The sequence below is a fragment of the Sipha flava genome, unplaced genomic scaffold, assembly GCF_003268045.1.
Source record: "Sipha flava isolate LNK unplaced genomic scaffold, YSA_version1 249_pilon_pilon, whole genome shotgun sequence".
In the NCBI taxonomy this organism is placed as follows: domain Eukaryota; kingdom Metazoa; phylum Arthropoda; class Insecta; order Hemiptera; family Aphididae; genus Sipha; species Sipha flava.
The window spans coordinates 2,008,490-2,027,653 of record NW_020272898.1 but is presented as its reverse complement, the minus strand read 5'-3'; the positions used below and the strand labels follow the sequence as shown (position 1 = coordinate 2,027,653).

Genomic DNA, 19,164 nt, shown 5'->3' with positions numbered 1-19,164 from the left:
ATTAATTATAATTATTAACTGAATGTTGAAGTACCTTTAACATACTCCTTAAAACATTTTTATGGTTTAAAAAACGATCATTAACTTCAGATATAAATTTGTCCTAGAAAGATAAAAATATAGTCATTCTAAAGTACTGTTCATCAGATGTCATATTTTGAGGGTTTGCTCGATTTGTTAGCTTAGTTGTAATTCTTCTACGAGTAATTGTATTTCCAACCAGAGGAGTGTCCAGCGGGTAGGCCTGGTAGGCCCGGGCCTACCCTGATTTTTAACCTTTAAGTATACCCAAAATATGCATTTTAAAATTATATTTATATAAGTGAATACTGAATACTGAGTGTAAAATATAAGTACATCAACATACTGCATAGGCAATTGTGTGACCATATTTTTTATCTTTTTTTTGCTGTACACAATATAATTATTTGTCTATAAATAAAATTAATAATCGTAAAATTTATCGGGAATTCTCAAGCGCTTCTTGGAAATACCTCATATTTCTATATAGATCAGGGGTGGCGAACTTATGGCCCGGGTGCCAAAAATGGCACGTTGACCAAATTTTAATGGCACGCGCAAAAAATCGAAATTATTAAAAACTGTAAAAAAAAATATACTATTTATAAAATGTTGGTTGTAAGAAATTAAAATAAACAAATTATATACTTTTTAAAAATGACAATATTCCTTATGCTTTCATATTTTTTGTCAACTTATATTTGTGAAAGCTTATTTGCTATAACAAATTTAATTAAATCGAAGAGAAGAAACGTTTTGACCAATGAAACCATTTATGCTTGTGTTTCTACTAATAATGACTAAAATTTGTTAAAAATAATATAATAAATCTGTAATTCTATATATAGTCTTAGAAAATATAATTTTTTTCGGGCACGTGAACGATTTTCAATACCTAAAAAGGAATAATTTGGCATTTGAACTAAAAAAGATTCGCCATCCCTGATATTGATATTATACGATCCGACGACCGTCGTCGTTTGGTCGGCGATCACCGCCGTAGTGTTGAGCGTCAAAAACTATGACATTGCTATTAGATAACGAATATTTTATTTAGTACCGACTTTTAATTTATTGTCACGGTTGACAATCGAGCCCGTGAGCAGGGGTTAAAAGCAGCTAGCTTTTGCGAGGCCCTGGGTAAAATATACCGCGAGGCTCTTTTATAAGAATGGCGTCTAGGTATATTTATATTATTATACACAAGTTTCGATCCGTGAGGCCCTTATAAAAGCGCGAGGCCCCGGGCAAGGGCCCTGCTCGTCCCCCCGTAGCGCCGGCCCTGCCCATGAGTGAGTCTTCGTTTGGTATTTTTTTGTGTGTATATTTTAAAACTATTATAAATTGTTTTTTTTTTTTTTGTATTTTGTTAAAATTGATAATTTATAATAAAATAATTAACCAATTTTTTAAACCTGTTCCTAAATCAACAAGAACAGTAAATGATAATCATGATATAGTAGATCAACCACCAAAAAAAATTGTAAAACTAAACGACAATTCTATTTCTAACGATTCATTTAATGCAAAAGTTCTCGATATTAGTTTAAATTGTGATAAAAAACATATACAGCCAATCATTAATTTTCCCCGTCGAAAAATTGGTAAGAAACAACGTTGTTTTCAAAGTTCTTGGTATAAAATATACCCTTGAATTGAATATTCAGTTCAATTGGATGCAATTTTTTATTTTTATTATCGTCATTTTGCAAACATTTTGTCATATTTTTTGAATATTAATAGTGCACAGTACCGGATCTAGGGGGGGGACGATCCGGGGCCCATGCCCCGGGCGCGCTAATTTTAGAGGGGCGCGAATTTCAAATTTTTAACTCATCATTTTTATTACATTTTAATTTTTTTTAAAAACAAATTGAATCTTTTGTATTGAATTACATAAGTATTTCAAATTAAATAGTTTTAATTCATAATAGTCACACTGGTAAAGATTAAGATAAGATATTTGTCATTTCATATCATATTATATTATTGATTTTATCATTTTGCTGAAAATAGCCAAAAACACAACCGAGCCACTCTGCAATTAATATAAACCAATGTTGTATACTTGTATCGGTTAGTCGTAGACGAACTAATTGGACAATGATAAGCCGATAACAAAGCATTGCGTATTCATGTGTGTGTATTTTCTGCTATTTAACAGTTGTACTTATTTATTATAACAGTGTTTAGCGTTTACTTCACTGTTCAGTGGACGATATTTCAAAAATTGTTTAATTTTTTCTCTAGTTCTACTCAGAGATAGGATATTCTTAAAGAACATCTTAAATGTTCATTGAAAGGTTACAGTACGACCAGATGATCTGCAAAGCAACGCACAGTTAAATCATTATATTTGCAGTTAGCCCAAGTTATTCATGTCTGTATGTTACTTAAAAATAGTAATTTATGTGAAGAAGCAAGTGTTGAATTAAATTGTTTGTTGAAAGGGATAACAAATTTTAATTTTATATGTATGTTAATCATATGGAATAAAATATTAACTGCAATTGATAGAGTAAATGTGATTTTACAAAAACAGAACATTACAATAGATATAGCGACTCAACACTTAAAAGGTCTGATACATTTTATTGAGAAATTTAGGGAAGAAGGTATTGAAGAAGCACTTGATGAATCAAAACAAAAATCATCTAAGCTATCAATAGAACCGGTATTTCCGTCGATTCGAGCTAGAAAAAAGAAAAAAATGCCTGGTGAATTAGCGGAGGACGAATCATCAAAATTATCCGAAGAAAATAAATTTAAAATTTTAATGAAAAACGTCTGTGATAGAATCTTGAACGGTTTAAAAGAAAGATTTGATTCCATTGATGAAGCTGTAAAAGATTTTTCTTTTTTAGATGGAAAGTTTTTATTTAGTATGCCAACAATTCAATTAAAAAAACATGCTATGGACTTTTGTGTAAAATATGAAAAAGACATTGACAAAAATGAATTAATTTTAGAGTTGGATAGTTTTACTCAACATGTAATTCAATTGGAAAATAAATTAATAAATGCTCGTTCACATGAAATTTTAAATTTTATTCTTAAAAATGGTCTTCAAGATGCTTATCCCAACATATTTACAGCCTATCAAATATTTTTAACATTACCCGTAACATCGGCATCTTGTGAATGCAGTTTTAGTAAACTGAAACTAATTAAATCATATTTAAGATCAACTACAAAACAAACAAGATTAAATAACCTGTCAATGATATCCATTGAGCACGAAGTTCATAAATTATAAAGATATCATTAACGAATTCGCATCAAAAAAATCAAGAAAAATTATTATTAAATAGAAACAAGAAAATTATTATTTTACTTTACTATAGATTCTAAGGCTTCATTAAGTTATGATATAGGTTTAAGTTCTAAATTATTTGTTTTTTATTGAAAATAAACATTTCCATAATATATAAATATTAAATATATATATAATTTCTTTATTTATTGAGTAAATATTTAAAATTTAAGTTGCCTATAATAATCCGTATTCTGATACACTTTAGGACACATGCATTTTTTATTGGTAACTTTTAGGGGTGCTAATATTATGTTGTGCCCCGGGTTACATAATTTGTAAATCCGGTACTGATAGTGCATTAACTGATTATGTTATAACTTCAACGTCTGGTTTTAAAAGTAATGGTATTACGATTCCAAATATGCGAGTTATGTATTTTACAGTGGTAGATAATATATTAAGTGAAATGAACAAAAGATTTAATGACAATTCCGATTTTTTAACTGCAATATCAGTATTTAATCCGACATTAAACAATTTTTTAAATAATAATTTTTTTTTAAAATTTACGAATTATTATGACGATGATAAATATTTTTCGAATAAAGTATTGAGTCAATGCAGATTAGCAAAAAATATGTACATTGGCTGTAAAAATATTATGGATTTTACAAAGAAATATGCGATATGGGAAAGTCATTTGAGGAGATTAAATCGATTATTGAACGTGTGTTGGTTATTACAGTAAGTTCAGCATCAGCCGAAAGAAGTTTTTCAACTATGTGAAGAATCAAAACATATTTACAGATATCTATGCATAGGCAGACATTTGGTTGAATTTTTAGGGGGGCTATAATAATTCAATGTAAAATAACCCGCAAGGGCTTCGCCCCCACACCCCCTTCCCATACACAAGTAAGACTTATTATCATTAAAAATATAGATATGTTTAAATTGTATTAAAAAAAACACTAAATAACGTATATTTAAAAATAATTAATATTTTATTTTAATAACAAATATTTGTCTATATGCAAAGATACTCAAAATATCATCCCTTTTTATACTTTTCGATAAATCTTTTTCAATTTATAGTAGGTATTTAAAGATTGCTGAACCTATCTTGAACCAATAATGTCCTTAGCCAAGTTTTCATTTTTTTCATTGCATTGAAACTTCTTTCGCAAGTAGCTAAACTATATAATTGGTATTGTTAATGTTATTGTAAATAGTTTTTTATTATTTCTTATTTTACGATTTTCAAAAAAAATGAACAGATAATTATAAATAAATTATAAAAACAACGAATAAAATTTCTAACAAAGTTTCGATTTTTAGGGAGCTGTTAAAATATTTGGGGGGGGGGGGTCTAAGCCCCCATGATATCCGCCTAAGCATCTATGACTACTACGCATCTTCATAATTCAGCACTGATATTAATCGAGAGTTCAGTTTGGAGTTGTTGAAAGATCCTACTAAAATAATTGACGAGTTCGCAAAATGAAAAACCGGCGAATTCAATTTATCAAATAAATACTCATATTATAAATAGTTCTTAATATTTGTACGTCATGTTACACGTCATACTTATGACTTAAAAAGTATAATAAAATGTTCCTTAAATTTAAAAATGTGATGACTATACAAACTAATTTTATAACCAGGCCTGTCCTGAAGTTTGGTCCTAGACACGTCTCTGTTTTCAACCAAATCAGCTGATCATAATATTTTAAATAATAATTGTCAAATTATAACGAGTAACGACTATAATTAATTGTGTGTATAGAGCCTATGGGAGGCAGTGGCGTAGCCAAGATTTTTAAATGGGAGGGGTTAAACACTTTTTTTGGATAAGTAAGGTAAGAGAGGATATGAGAATTCACCCTTAACCCCCCCCCCACCATCTACCTCCAAGTTTCTAAACGTAATTCAAGCATTTTAGTATAGTTTTAAAAATATTTATTAATATATAATTTATAATAATAATAATAATTTTGGTTTCAGTGTTCAGTCACTTGCTCCACTCTGACAGCTGCATTCTCTTAGGTGAATTTCTGGCAAATTCAGTTATTATTTCACTTTCATGGAATTGCTCTTTTTTATTTATATTAGCCATAGCTAACCCATTCAGTTTGTTTTCCGACATGGTGCTTCTTAAAAAAATTTTTAAGCAATTAAGTGCTGAAAACGTTCCGCTTAATGTAATCACTTTGGTACAGGTCATTTTGATTCTATTAACCGGTTGATTCTAAAAAGCATTACAACAATTTTTTTTATAATTCAATTATTTATTTATAATTAGATATTTAATAATTTCTAATACATATATACATAATTATAATTTTTTAATAAAATTATTGATTTTTACATTTGTTTTTATTTAATGATTCTACATTTATGCTTGAAATAAAATAAAATTTTGAATAAAATAAAATAATATTAATATATAAAAATAAAATTAAATAAATGCATTTAAAATAAATTAAAAAAGCCATCTATTTTTGATTGAACTTGACAATCTAACAATTTAGTATTCATATTAGCCTGAAATTAAATTAAAAATCATATTCATGTTTTTTATTTATTTGATTGACATAATGTACAATGATATACAATAATACTGATAAATTCAAAAATAAAATGGTTTTTATAAATTAATCAGTTTGAGATACCATAAAAACGATAAGATTGTTCATAAAAGTGATTCAATTATCCGGTACTTAGTGATTCTAATAAAAGGTCAATTTAACATTAGTAGCATACAATTTGGTTTGAGATTTTCATTTTTGATTCTAATAAACGGATGATTCTATAAACCAGTGATCACATTAAGCGGAACTTACTGTATAATCAAATATCATTAATTATCATTTGATTTAGATATTATAGTTTATCAATAATACAAAATTTAAAAAAACATAATGATATTAAAAATTTTAATTTTTAAAATATGGTATATACGAAATGGATTATACAGGATAAAAGGGTTATTTTTATACTTGTATCGGGACACTTTATTCAAATATGGGACGTATGAGATCTCTATCTTGACAATAACGAATACAACAAAAAAACAAATTAGCGAAATCGATCCAGCCGTTCACGCATGATGACATGACCAAGGGAAATAGGGATTCATTTATATATATTTAATATCTAGATTATTATTTACTTGCTAAATTACTTGATCTTATTCAGGAGATTTTTTACTCTTTTAGATTAGTTTTCAGTTACAATTTCGATATAAGTAAACAATGAAAAAAGTGCATAATTATCGTATTTTCTAATAATATTTATCAATACTATATTGATTTTCATAAATCTAATAATAGTATTTTTTATTTATTTTTTTTACTTAAATTTAAATCTATATTACTGGGCTTCACTGAGACATACTTGTGTGGAGGACCAATGTAAAATGTATAAGTTAATTATTAAGATCAACTTATTAAAGAAAATAAAATACTTTTTAGGTAACCAATTAGTAAAAAAATATGTACATCGATACACTTTTGATAAACAGGTTGTATCATGATGTGTTAAAAGTACACACTTTTATATTAGAGTGTAGCTAAAACCAAGTACATTTTATATTCAAAAATCACTTAAGCTTTACTGTAGTACAAATGATTGACTATCAAAATATATTTTCCATTGTTAACCTACTATATAGTAGATACAAATCCACCAAATATTTTGTTTCATTGTTAAAAAAAATTAAAAAATAAACTAAGGATTAAACATAGAATGATTCAAGTAATAGTATGATAGAATACTGATTCAAATAATAATTCAATTTATTTTAATTTATTATTCTGCTTTCTGAAACATGTAATTTGCCATCTGAATATTTTTTAAAATGTATACATAATTTGGTATGGAATTATTTAAGATATTAATAACATAACATTGATGACTTTTAGGAGAATCATAATATATAAGTAAACCAACAATCAAAACTTAGTTGGTCTTATGATATTATTTTCATTAAAAGTATTCACTATTAGATTATGGCAATAAAGATTAAAACATCATAGTTTATTTTAAATTTTATTTTTATTATTATTAAGGAATGAAAGCTTTAACTTCTTGGTCATTATTCCAAATTAATTATTGTTAAAAGGGAATAAATTAACTTATTTCTTTTCAAATTATTTAATATTTAATTAGTTCCATGAAATACAGAATTGATACAAAAAATTAATAATAATGTTGTATTTTTGTTTGAATATTTAATCTTTACGAAGTTGAACAACACCAGACTTGATTCCATCTTTCTTAATTATGTTATATACTACTTCATCTCCAGTGTATATATCACGTTCTCCAGCAGCAGTAAATGCATCTTTTACCAAGTTCAGTGCTTCTTCTTCGGATACAGGGCTATCAACTGTTCGTTTTCCCAACTAACAAAAGAAAAAAAAATGTAAATAAAATAAATAAGTTTATTTTTTATTAATTATAATAAATTATAAATGATTAATAATAAAATTTATTTATTATTTTTTATTGTTTGACTTAAAAAAGGTTTCTGATAAAATAAATAAGAGAAATTGCAACTTTTTTTATACTATTTTACCAGGTTTTTATTTTAATTATATGATTGACAAATTGTAGTATCATATATTTAATTAATTTCTTAACATAAAAGTTGAGACTTTAAATAGAGTAGTTGCCTTCAGCAACAAGATTATTGTGTTATTTAAATTGTAATAGTTTTACAAATCTAAATTAAGTGTAATTTAATAACATACTGAAAATAGTTTTCATTATATTCCATGAAATTATTAAGTATTATGCTAATTTGACTAAGCTTAATTGAATTCATATAAATAATGAAATTATGGTGACATTTTTTTTAAATGTTGATAAAATGTAAAAAATTTAAATAATAAACAACATTCCTAATATTAGATATTTATATATATAGTATTAAGTACTAATAAATATTAACTTTTATATTTATAGTAAAATATTTAAAAAAAAGTCAACACTGATAATACTGATTAAGAAATTTTTTAAACGTATTATCAATTAAAACTATTTTAATTGCACTTCATCTAATACACGCGGCAGATATTTAAGATGAATAAACAGTAGATGATTTGTCCACATTTATTGACTACAAAATAACTGATAATTAGTGATTCAATAATAATAATTCAGTGATTAAAAATCTACTAAATATTCTATGATTTAATTTAGGTAAATAAATGAATACACATTGTTATACAACTTATCACCTCTTGTGCAGTTCTCGGTATTACTTTTATCCAGTAAAAAGTAAGTCCCAACTTAATAAACAGTTGAAATATATTCTTTAAGTATGGCTAGTATCGTATCCAATTTGATTTAAATTAAAATTATTCTATTTATAATTATAACTAATAAAAATTGTTGCTCCGCATGAATGGTCATAGGTTACAAGGGCATGCTGACATTTTTTCCAGGGGAGGGGAGACGGTTCAATATTTTTAATTTAATAATTAATTTTATAGAAATATACAGACTGACAATGGATTATAAAAATAACCCAAGCAAATGTTTATAATATTAAACTTAAATTATAATTATATTAAAGAATAGTTTTTTTAATAAATTCATTTACATTTTGGGGATGTTTGAACACTCTTCCCCTAAGGCATGCCCTTGATAAATTAAATAAACACAAATTTGTACATCTATGAAAATCACAAATATGAATAATTAATTGAAATGTATCAATAATAAAAATGATTAGATATTTTTTTGAGGTTGATACAAATACTGTAACAGTTAAAAAAAATACATTTTAAAGTAGATAATTGATTCTTTAATAAATATTTCAGTACTTAGTGTTATATATTAATAAAATACATATAAAATATTTATTCATATGTTTTCACAATTTTGACTTACCCAACTATCTAAAAATGGTTGCATGAGAACACCAGAACTACCACCAGCCGTGTAAGATACTTTTTCGCAATGGCCAACAGGATCGTAGCTGTACAAACAACCTTCACCATTCTCATTCAGACCAGCAAGAACATTGTATACATAATATGGGAAAAAACGTCTGCTGTATAGCAAAGTGGATAGCAATTGGGCAATAGAACCTGGTTGCATTATTGTATTATGATCATGCAAATATGACTGAAAAAAGTGAATATTAATATTATTTAGTTACTAAGATGAACATACAATTACCTTCAATTGAGATTGAATAATATTAGTCAGTGATAATGTGTCGCACCAACATCCTGTACATCCAAGAACCGATTTGTCGGACAGCTGGAATAATTTTGATTGTTTACGCGTATAAATCATGTAACCTTCACTAAGACGAGTGTCAGAAGCCACTATGACAAAATCCTTTCCGCTAATAGCAACGATTGAACTAAAAATATTTAAATAGAGTTATCAATAAAAGTGACAGTAACATGTACATTTTACTAGCAACTTACCCTCCATTACTTGCGTACGGTTCAAAATTTCTGGCTTTTGGCGCACCTCTATCAATAACTGTATCCATTTTAAAATTATCGAATTAATTCACTTACGAAAAAATGTTTCAAACAATGATTAGTTAAGTACAACAGTACCAATTAAATGTAGATAGTTTAAGAATAATTTATTTTGAAATGACAAGTTGAATATGTAGTATGTATCCAACATAACCTAAAAATATGTTATCAATTACTATCATGATTTTTTCACATAGACCTTATACAGGAACGTCTAAACACAGGAATACACCTTATGCATGCTGCGCATGCGCGTAATTTATTCACCACTATCATAATGTTAAGCGGCCCATACACGGTCAATAATATAGATTAATATTCGATATTGTCAATAATATTGATCGTGTATTGGCAATATTGAAAGATTGATCAATAATATTGAACAGATTAAAAATATTTGATTTTTATTGACGTACTGTCAATAAAAATAAATTAATAAAATAAATTTGAGATCTTTTAATGTGTTACCAGTGACTAAGTAACGCGGAGTCAAGGAAAGTCTTTGGCTGGCTGAAATCGATTTTCGCATTATTATATTTTGTTTTTTTATTAATGAAGTAACTTAAGTTAAAAGTTCATCATAGCATGACTCGTTCATTCTTAATAAAAATTCAGTAGTCTTCAGGTTGGTTTAATCATAGCTCAGATAACAGATTTTCACAATTATACTTATATCGCTTTTGCAATCTCTCATTAGCCCAAAACCACTACTTCCGTTTTTTTCTTCCTTTTATCAAGAAAAGAAATGGCTAGAGCAAGAGCTATTATAGTATTGTCTAAATTATCAGATATAATTGTTTATAATTAAAATGAATAAATTGTTTAAAGCAAGTTTAAATCTGATTTACTATTTTATAACGGACCTGGTAATTTGATAACGATATTATGTTTAATAATTTTTCAATAATATTGATACGTTGATGGTCATCGTCAATGTTCGTCAATATTTTTTCAATAATATTGAACGTGTTTAGGCCGCTTTAGGCTGTTATTTCGACCATATAACCTATAGTTTATATGGTCGAAAGGTTGTTACAAAAGTTACTCTATGGGCTGTTATCAATATATTGTTACGGACATACATAAATGTAGGTCCTTACAACTACCAATACATAGGGGAGATCACATAAATCATGAATAGTAGAAATCGGGTGAACAATCTAGAAAGAAATGATTAAGACCCGAGGGTAACACGAACACATACTATATATGAGCTGTCAAGCTACATTTCAAAGTATTATAATAAAATGCAATTAATAATAGCGCATAACAAAATATGGGAAATGTGCGAATAGTTAACTATAGGTTATATGGTCGAAATAACAGCCTAAAGCGACCCAAACACGTTCATTATTATTGAAAAAATATTGACGAACATTGACGATGACCATCAACGTGTCAATATTATTGAAAAATTTTTAAACATAATATCGTTATCAAATTACCAGGTCCGTTATAAAATAGTAAATCAGATTTAAACTTGCTTTAAACAATTTATTCATTTTAATTATAAACAATTATATCTGATAATTTAGACAATACTATAATAGTTCTTGCTCTAGCCATTTCTTTTCTTGATAAAAGGAAGAAAAAATGGAAGTAGTGGTTTTGGGCTAATGAGAGATTGCAAAAGCGATATAAGTATAATTGTGAAAATCTGTTATCTGAGCTATGATTAAACCAACCTGAAGACTACTGAATTTTTATTAAGAATGAACGAGTCATGCTATGATGAACTTTTAACTTAAGTTACTTCATTAATAAAAAAACAAAATATAATAATGCGAAAATCGATTTCAGCCAGCCAAAGACTTTCCTTGACTCCGCGTTACTTAGTCACTGGTAACACATTAGAAGATCTCAAATTTATTTTATTAATTTATTTTTATTGACAGTACGTCAATAAAAATCAAATATTTTTAATCTGTTCAATATTATTGATCAATCTTTCAATATTGCCAATACACGATCAATATTATTGACAATATCGAATATTAATCTATATTATTGACCGTGTATGGGCCGCTTAACATTATGATAGTGGTGAATAAATTACGCGCATGCGCAGCATGCATAAGGTGTATTCCTGTTTTTAGACGCTCCTCCTTATACTCATAGACCAGCCCTATGAATTGAAATCTAACACATGATAGAGGGCACTGGCAACTTTATGATAATTGACGCACGATATAAAAATTATTGTGTATACCATAAAAGATCTATGTATAATATGAGTTTACGATTATTAAACATCAGCTGTTTTTGATTTTCCGACTATTACTGGTTTTGAATTTTTAACCATTGATATTTGTATTTTATAATAGGTATAATGTTATTTTAATAATTTTTCAATATGGTTTACAAATGGCTCATTCCGTTTTGTAAACGACGATACAATGACAATTATTCTCCAATAAAATTGCGCAAGTAAATAATAAAACATTAAACATTAATAGATATTGTAGTAATATAATTAAAAAAAAATAACAATAAAATAGGTGTCCAACAGATGAAGAGGTCAGAAATTTGTGGATGGACACAAATGTTCCATTTCAAATGTTTTGATTTCTTATAGAATTTGTAGCAATCACTTTAATGAACATGTTATTGTGATTGATAAGATAATAGTGATCAATAGGGTTGGGATTTTAGAACAATTGCATATTTCTTATGAGATGCTTAAAAAATAGCAGAGTAAGCTAAAAATGTGTTTCATGATACAGAGAATTCAAATAAAAAATTTTATTTTGCTTTTTTTTGCAATTTTGTGTTTTTTAATTTAAAGTGTTTCTTTTGGGTTTTTTAAGCCTTTTTTGCCTATTACCTGTGTTTTAATCAAAATCAGGCATATTTTATGAAATTGTATTTTGGTAAACGTGTTTTTTATTTTTGTTAATCCAATTTTTAAGATTCAAAATTTTAATTTTAAATTAAATTATAAATGTATAGATTAAGTAAATAGACCGATTACGCTGATGCAACTCTGTACAATTACAGCGATAATATATAAGTAGGTATAATATAATACAATAATTTCGTTTTAGTTATTTGGTTCTAATATTTGTTATCTGCTGATTTTGTTGGTTTTTTTTTTTGTCGATTTTTACTAAATCTACTAATAGCTGATTATCATTGAGCGAGAGTAGAATTAGTTTATACAATCCATATTCGTTTCGTGTACTCGTAAATTATTAAATAATATATTTTTTTTTTTTTTTTTTCATTGCATATTTTTAGAGCTTATTCAGCAATTTTTAAGGTGATATTATAGCGCATATTTATGCAATTTTAAATGCTGTAAAATCCCAACTCTGGTGATTAATGATTGTCACAAGCTGCAATGAACACAATTGTGTTATAGTAATTATTAATTTTTTTTTATTTTTCTTGATTTGTTTGAAAAAAAAAAATTAATTTGCTGTACCTAAATGTTAAAAATGTTAGAAACAAAAATTCTTGAATTAATAATAAACTACTATTATTAATTCCTATCATAATAAGGCATTAAACTATGATATTCAGTTTAATTCCTAACTTAAATTTAATCTGACACTTTCATTGTAAGGTTCTATGTTGTATTCCCTCTTTTATGTATCTTAAATATAATCATTCATTATGATTTTTATAACCCTATAGTTTAACAAATTACAATAATTTGTTAAAAATGTTAACAATAGATAACAAAATTATCTTTTTAATACTCTCTTTTCTCTTGTCTTCTGGAAAAACCTCTAAAGTAATTCAAGAGAAAGTGATATAGAAATCTCTTCAGCAATAACATAATAAATATATAAGGAAATATATATTTTTATAAAAATATATCATTAAATCAAATTTAATATAATTTGAAGAATTATATTTTTTAATTACTTTTATGTGATTCAAATCCTGCAAGAGGACTCTGCCAAGGTTTTCTTCTATATATTTCTTGTATTTTTTAGATAATACAAATTTATATTACACATTGTACTTAATCTCTTTCTTATTAGGTACTTATCACAAAAAAAACAAAAAAAAAACATTATATTATTATATATTAACATATTTTAAGTTATTCCTGATATTTATTTGTATCTATAGACACAAATTTTAGTCACAACTGGTGCTTATGTATTTTTTGATTATACTCATATGATTTTATTATTTTGTCAATCTAACCTTTTAAATTGAAGGTGAGATTTGTACCTAATTTGTATCAATTTATCTATGAATTATATTTGAAAAGCTTACAATATAGGTATTAATCAACTTAATTTTTTATCAAAAATTTAAAATGTTATTAATCTGTTTTAAAAATCTTAAAAAATTAATTTGTTTTAAAGTTATTATAATTTATCAACATGTTGTATTAAATTAATCATTTAATTAATTATTAAGATACTGTTTTTATGAAAGTTCAGATAAAAAAGCAAAATCGGGATAATATTAAATTCAGAAATTCATGTTATAGGTTATTACTTGTTATTTAAAAAAAAATAAAATTCATTAAAACCTTGTTATTTATTTAACTTTTAACGGTCTTGTTGAGTATTTTGCATAGAGTAAAGAATGTATTTTGTAACTAAAACTAATAATTATTGTTTGATAATTTTCAGAATTTAAAATGAATCGTCAAGCATTTAAATTAATAACATTTGATATAACTGGTACATTACTTAAATATCGAAGTTCTCCTGCTATAGAATACTCAAATGTTCTTAAAAAATATGGAGTAAAAGTCAAATTGTCAACTCTTGAAGATTTGATTAATAAAAATTGGACATTCATGACAAAAACACATCCAAATTTTGGCCTCAATACAGGTCTTGGATGGGAAAAATACTGGAGAACTTATGCTCATAATGTTTTTAATAGAGCATTTCATATAGAAAGTATATCAGACAATGTACCTTTGGAAGCAATAATTGATGACTTAATGATTATATACAGTACTGGAGAAACGTTTAAAGTACAGAATGGAGCTATAGAGTTATTGGAGTATTTAAATAAAGAACAAATAACATTGGGAGTCATAACTAATTATGATCCAAGAATTAAATATATGTTAAAAAATCTTGGTCTTTCTCATTATTTTAAATTTATTTTGTCTTCATATGAAGCCAAGTTTGAAAAACCTAATTTTCAAATATTCAGAGAAGCTGAATCATATGTCAACTATCAATTAAATTTTAATCGAAAGTTGTTTTTGCACATAGGAGATTCATATTTATTTGACTTTAAAGGTGCTGAAGATGCTGGATGGTCAGCATGTTTAGTGCATACTGATAAAAATATAATAAAAAAATACCCAAATGTAAATGGTTATATATTTGATGATTTTAACGCTCTGAAAATGTTCTTAATATCATGTAATGCAAAAAATATCTGTTCTGAATAGCAATATTAATAGTTTTTGTCCTTATGGAATTTATTTTGATTACCTTAATGTTATTTATTATCATTTATAATTTTTAAATCTATTAGTATAAACTTGTATAAATGTAATCATATGTTAACATATCCTTCATATTTAAACGCTTTTTATATTTTAATAAATTATTATAATCGGTACAATATATTTTATAATTAATTAAAAGATCAAATACCTATATATTTGCTTAGTTTTTACACTTAAATTATATAAAACTATTAACCTTTTTTTCAATTTTTTTTTATTTTTGATTTATAAGTTTTTTTTGTTAAGAGTGATGTAAACATATTATACCTAATATGTGTGCTGTGTATGTTTTTCCTGGTTTTTTGTAGTGGTTCTGAGGTTGTTAAATTTAAGCCACATTAATTAAACATCAGATACCCATAGAAATAATTAATATTTGTAAGGAAACACTTAATTTTGAATGAGGGTTAATTACAATAGTAACTGGTAAATAAAAGTCATTCTTCACTAGGTAAACAGATAAACTCCATAGTAAATAGTGTTTAATTATATAAGGTAAATTATTTGAACTAGAACTTAATCTGTTATGTCATTATATTTTAATTATTATGTTTTGTAAATTTCAAAACACTATTATGTTTGATATTTTTATGTACCTATGTGTTGTAAAATTGTATTGTGTATTTATTTTATTCATATTTTTGTTTTTAGAAGAAAAAAAATTAGTTGTAAGCAAAACAAGTTGATAAATAAAAGATTAATTTAATAACTTTAAAATTGATTAGTAACATAGGTTGTATTTGAATATAAAAATTGCCTATGTTCCTGATACTCATTTTTTGATAGTACAATAATCAAAAAAGTAAAAACGGTTCAGTCAATGCATTTGATTAGTTATGAAAGGAACAATAATGTTGATTTTTATTTTTGACTAAACATTTTTATTTGAATATTTTGTTAGAAATATGTGTATATTTACTAGTAAATAAAATAGTATAGTTAAACATACTTTTATTTTTATTTGCTCAAATTTAATTTTCTAACATAATATTTTGTATAATATGGTATTACATATAAAAAATAAAACATTTTTTAACTTTATTATAATTTTCATTTTCTAAAACTTCTTTATTGTAATAGGTTTTTACAAATTTTTTACATCATTTTATGTAATCTTTAAATTTTTTTTTTTTGAAATATTACTCTTTATATAATATATACAATTATTTATATTTATAAATTTGTTTTCTATTAAAAATAATACATCGAGAAACATTGATGAATACTAATTACTAAAATTCAACAATATATATCTAAAATTTTAGAATTAAATTTTTTAGTAATTAGAATAACTTTGTATTATTTTTCAATAACAAATTGAAAAAAATAACAATAAGGGTCATAATTTTTGATTTACTACTGTCTTTTTTTTTTTTTTTGTTAAAACAAATTGGATTATTATTATTATGCAGTTACAAAACATAATATATTTTTATTATTTAAATATTCTTAAGCAATATTATTGCAAAATTGATTATATAATAGTATAATAATATATGTATATTTTTAAATTAATTAATTGGAAAATTAAAAAAAAGTATAGGTATTTTATTAGGGAAAAACATTGTAAGTTCCTCGTCCTTAATGAATAATTAATAGTACAGTTTCTCAGTCATCATGAGCTTTGTTTAAATGTTTGTTTGCAATTACAAATAATTGCTTTGTTTTGATTTTATGTACAAATGAACAAAATGTATAAATATTCAATAAAACAATAACAATATTTACAAAGAACATTCCTATTTTGTTAAAAATAAAAGCGATACATTGTATATAGACATAGTATTGTTGAGTTTGGTTTTTAATTGTACATATTAACTTTTTTCTTATAATTAACTTTAAATCTAGGATATTTCAAATATCCACTACAACCAGATTTTACTTAAAATATTTCATCATGATTTTCGATTTCTTTATGTTCATGTTTAGACATAAGTAATAACGTTGTGAGTTTTGAATTTCAGAATTAAAAACGATGAAAAGAATTCGCTATAAAAAACATGATTAAAAAATAAAATAAAAGTAAGCAGGTGGGATCGGATTGAACGCTTTTATCTTGGGCTGTAGAACATTTTTTGAAGTATATTTGTCCAGAAGATAAATAAATTGATTAAGAATATTGCGATTTTCAAAAACCCTTAAGTCGATTGTAAATCGATTGAGTAAATTGTACGCAAGAAGCGAGCGTATCCATTAATAAATCCATTAATAAATGGTTAGTTGAAATTAATAATTAATAATTGGTGCTTGAATATAGGTCTGGTTGTAATTATTTTTGGAAATAGGAAATGAGTTGATTCAACATGTTCACACTAGTAGGTAATCGCATACAATATTATTCACTAATCTTATGTGGAAACTTAATGAAAACGAATGTTGGAGGGTTGTATTTACTAGTATGATATATTTTTATTGAAACGTGGGACCCAAATCAAGCGAAATAAATGTCTCATAATAGCGTTACAAAATGGAATAAAATCAGAGGTGGATTTACTTTTTTATGGATATAGGTATTAAAAGTTTCCGGCCTCAAATATTAAATATAATAGCTGTTTAATCCATTTGAATTTTTAGATAATTTTTTTCTTGCTTTTAGTTATTTTGTCTGTTTTGAAAAATGTCAATAAATGTCTACCACATTTTAATAAAAAAAAGTAGGTACAATCATCATTTTTATGGACTACCGTTGAATCATTGTTTAGACAATTAAGATTAAATATTACCTACTTTATTTTTCGTAAATATTAAGTAAGGGATTTTCTACTTTTTTTTTTATACGAATGATGTATTTTAATAAAGCATAACAATACTTGCCATCCTAGGTAGTTGCCTACTCTGCCCAATGCGAAATCTGTTTTCTGAATATAAAGTTTATTTCGTAATATAATTTACTATAGTAAAAATATTGAATATTTTTTTTTTGATATTTCCAAATTTGAAATAAACTTTAAAAAATTATATTTATGGATACATATTATACCAAGGCTGTCCAAAACTAGGCCCGTTAACGCATTTTAATTCGCTCACGAACATTCTATTGTATTTTTAATTATTATTATTACTTTATTTAACTTAGTTGTGTATTTTATTTTATATGCATATTTTTCGCTAGCTTATTGGTATTATTTTTATGTTTATAGACATGGTCATGGTGGGATAAGATAGTAAATTGTTATTCGAAATATTTTAAATAAAAAAAAACCGATTACAGCCGGTCGTTCCACACCCGCCTTTTGTTACGGTTCACAAAAGCGTTTTTCAAAAAATGTAATAACATTTTGCAAATGAGTACCAAAGGAAGACTTCCCTGCAACGTATGATCTTGCCTTGCAGATTTTGAGCAGAATTGGTTCAAAATATATTGAAAAATTATTAAGCTTAAAATTATAAGCTCCTTCATAAGCATCATTGATATATATATATTTTTTACATTTTTTTTAAATTATTAAAACATGTGCAATTTAAAACTTTGTTTGATTTAAATACCTATATATTTAACTATCTTTGTGTTGGTGAATGATAATTGAAAGCAAGTAATGTTTATAAGATGGTCCACCGTTTAAATGTAATTGATATTATAGCCAGTTTTTAAAATAAATTGGGCAGCCTTGTATTGTACCGTTAACATTATCACAAGTAAAAAGTTGAATAAAAATAAGAATGTTTAATGTAGATTCAAATTAAATTAAAAACATCGTTCACGGGTTCTGTGCACTTTTTATGTGCGCCTACCACCCAACGTAATACTCGTATTGTACATCTATACCAACTAGTGGCATCTATTTCTTCACCCTCCCCTTCACCTCAATCCATGAATAAATGAGAAACTGATGGTTTATATACGGAAAATTGGAATATCGTTATGAGAAAGGTATTAGTAATATCGTACACTGTCGGTCGGTAAGTCGGTACAGGCACTTAATGAATATAACGTCGGGATGTGG

At 25.7% G+C, this 19,164-nt stretch overlaps 2 protein-coding genes across 5 annotated transcripts; one reads left to right on the top strand and one right to left on the bottom strand.

The window, feature by feature from the left end:
• Nucleotides 1-7,476: 7,476 nt before the first annotated feature.
• LOC112684383 (proteasome subunit beta type-1) lies at nt 7,477-9,930 on the bottom strand. The gene is made up of 4 exons (XM_025555888.1): nt 9,724-9,930; nt 9,467-9,656; nt 9,176-9,412; nt 7,477-7,683 (listed from the first exon to the last, which is right to left on the bottom strand). The coding sequence occupies exons 1-4, from the start codon at nt 9,789-9,791 to the stop codon at nt 7,510-7,512; spliced, it is 669 nt and encodes a 222-aa protein (XP_025411673.1). The 5' UTR covers nt 9,792-9,930; the 3' UTR covers nt 7,477-7,509.
• Nucleotides 9,931-12,071: 2,141 nt separating this feature from the next.
• LOC112684382 (rhythmically expressed gene 2 protein-like) lies at nt 12,072-15,350 on the top strand. Of its 4 annotated transcripts, XM_025555886.1 has the most exons (3): nt 12,636-12,653; nt 12,733-12,793; nt 14,379-15,350. In XM_025555886.1, the coding sequence occupies exon 3, from the start codon at nt 14,387-14,389 to the stop codon at nt 15,158-15,160; it is 774 nt and encodes a 257-aa protein (XP_025411671.1). In that variant the 5' UTR covers nt 12,636-12,653; nt 12,733-12,793; nt 14,379-14,386; the 3' UTR covers nt 15,161-15,350. The 4 variants fall into 4 exon arrangements, with proteins under 4 accessions (XP_025411672.1, XP_025411671.1, XP_025411670.1 ...); XM_025555887.1 differs by lacking the exons at nt 12,636-12,653; nt 12,733-12,793 and adding an exon at nt 12,072-12,210; XM_025555885.1 differs by lacking the exon at nt 12,636-12,653 and having other exon boundaries at nt 12,670-12,793.
• The last annotated feature ends 3,814 nt before the right edge of the window (nt 15,351-19,164 follow it).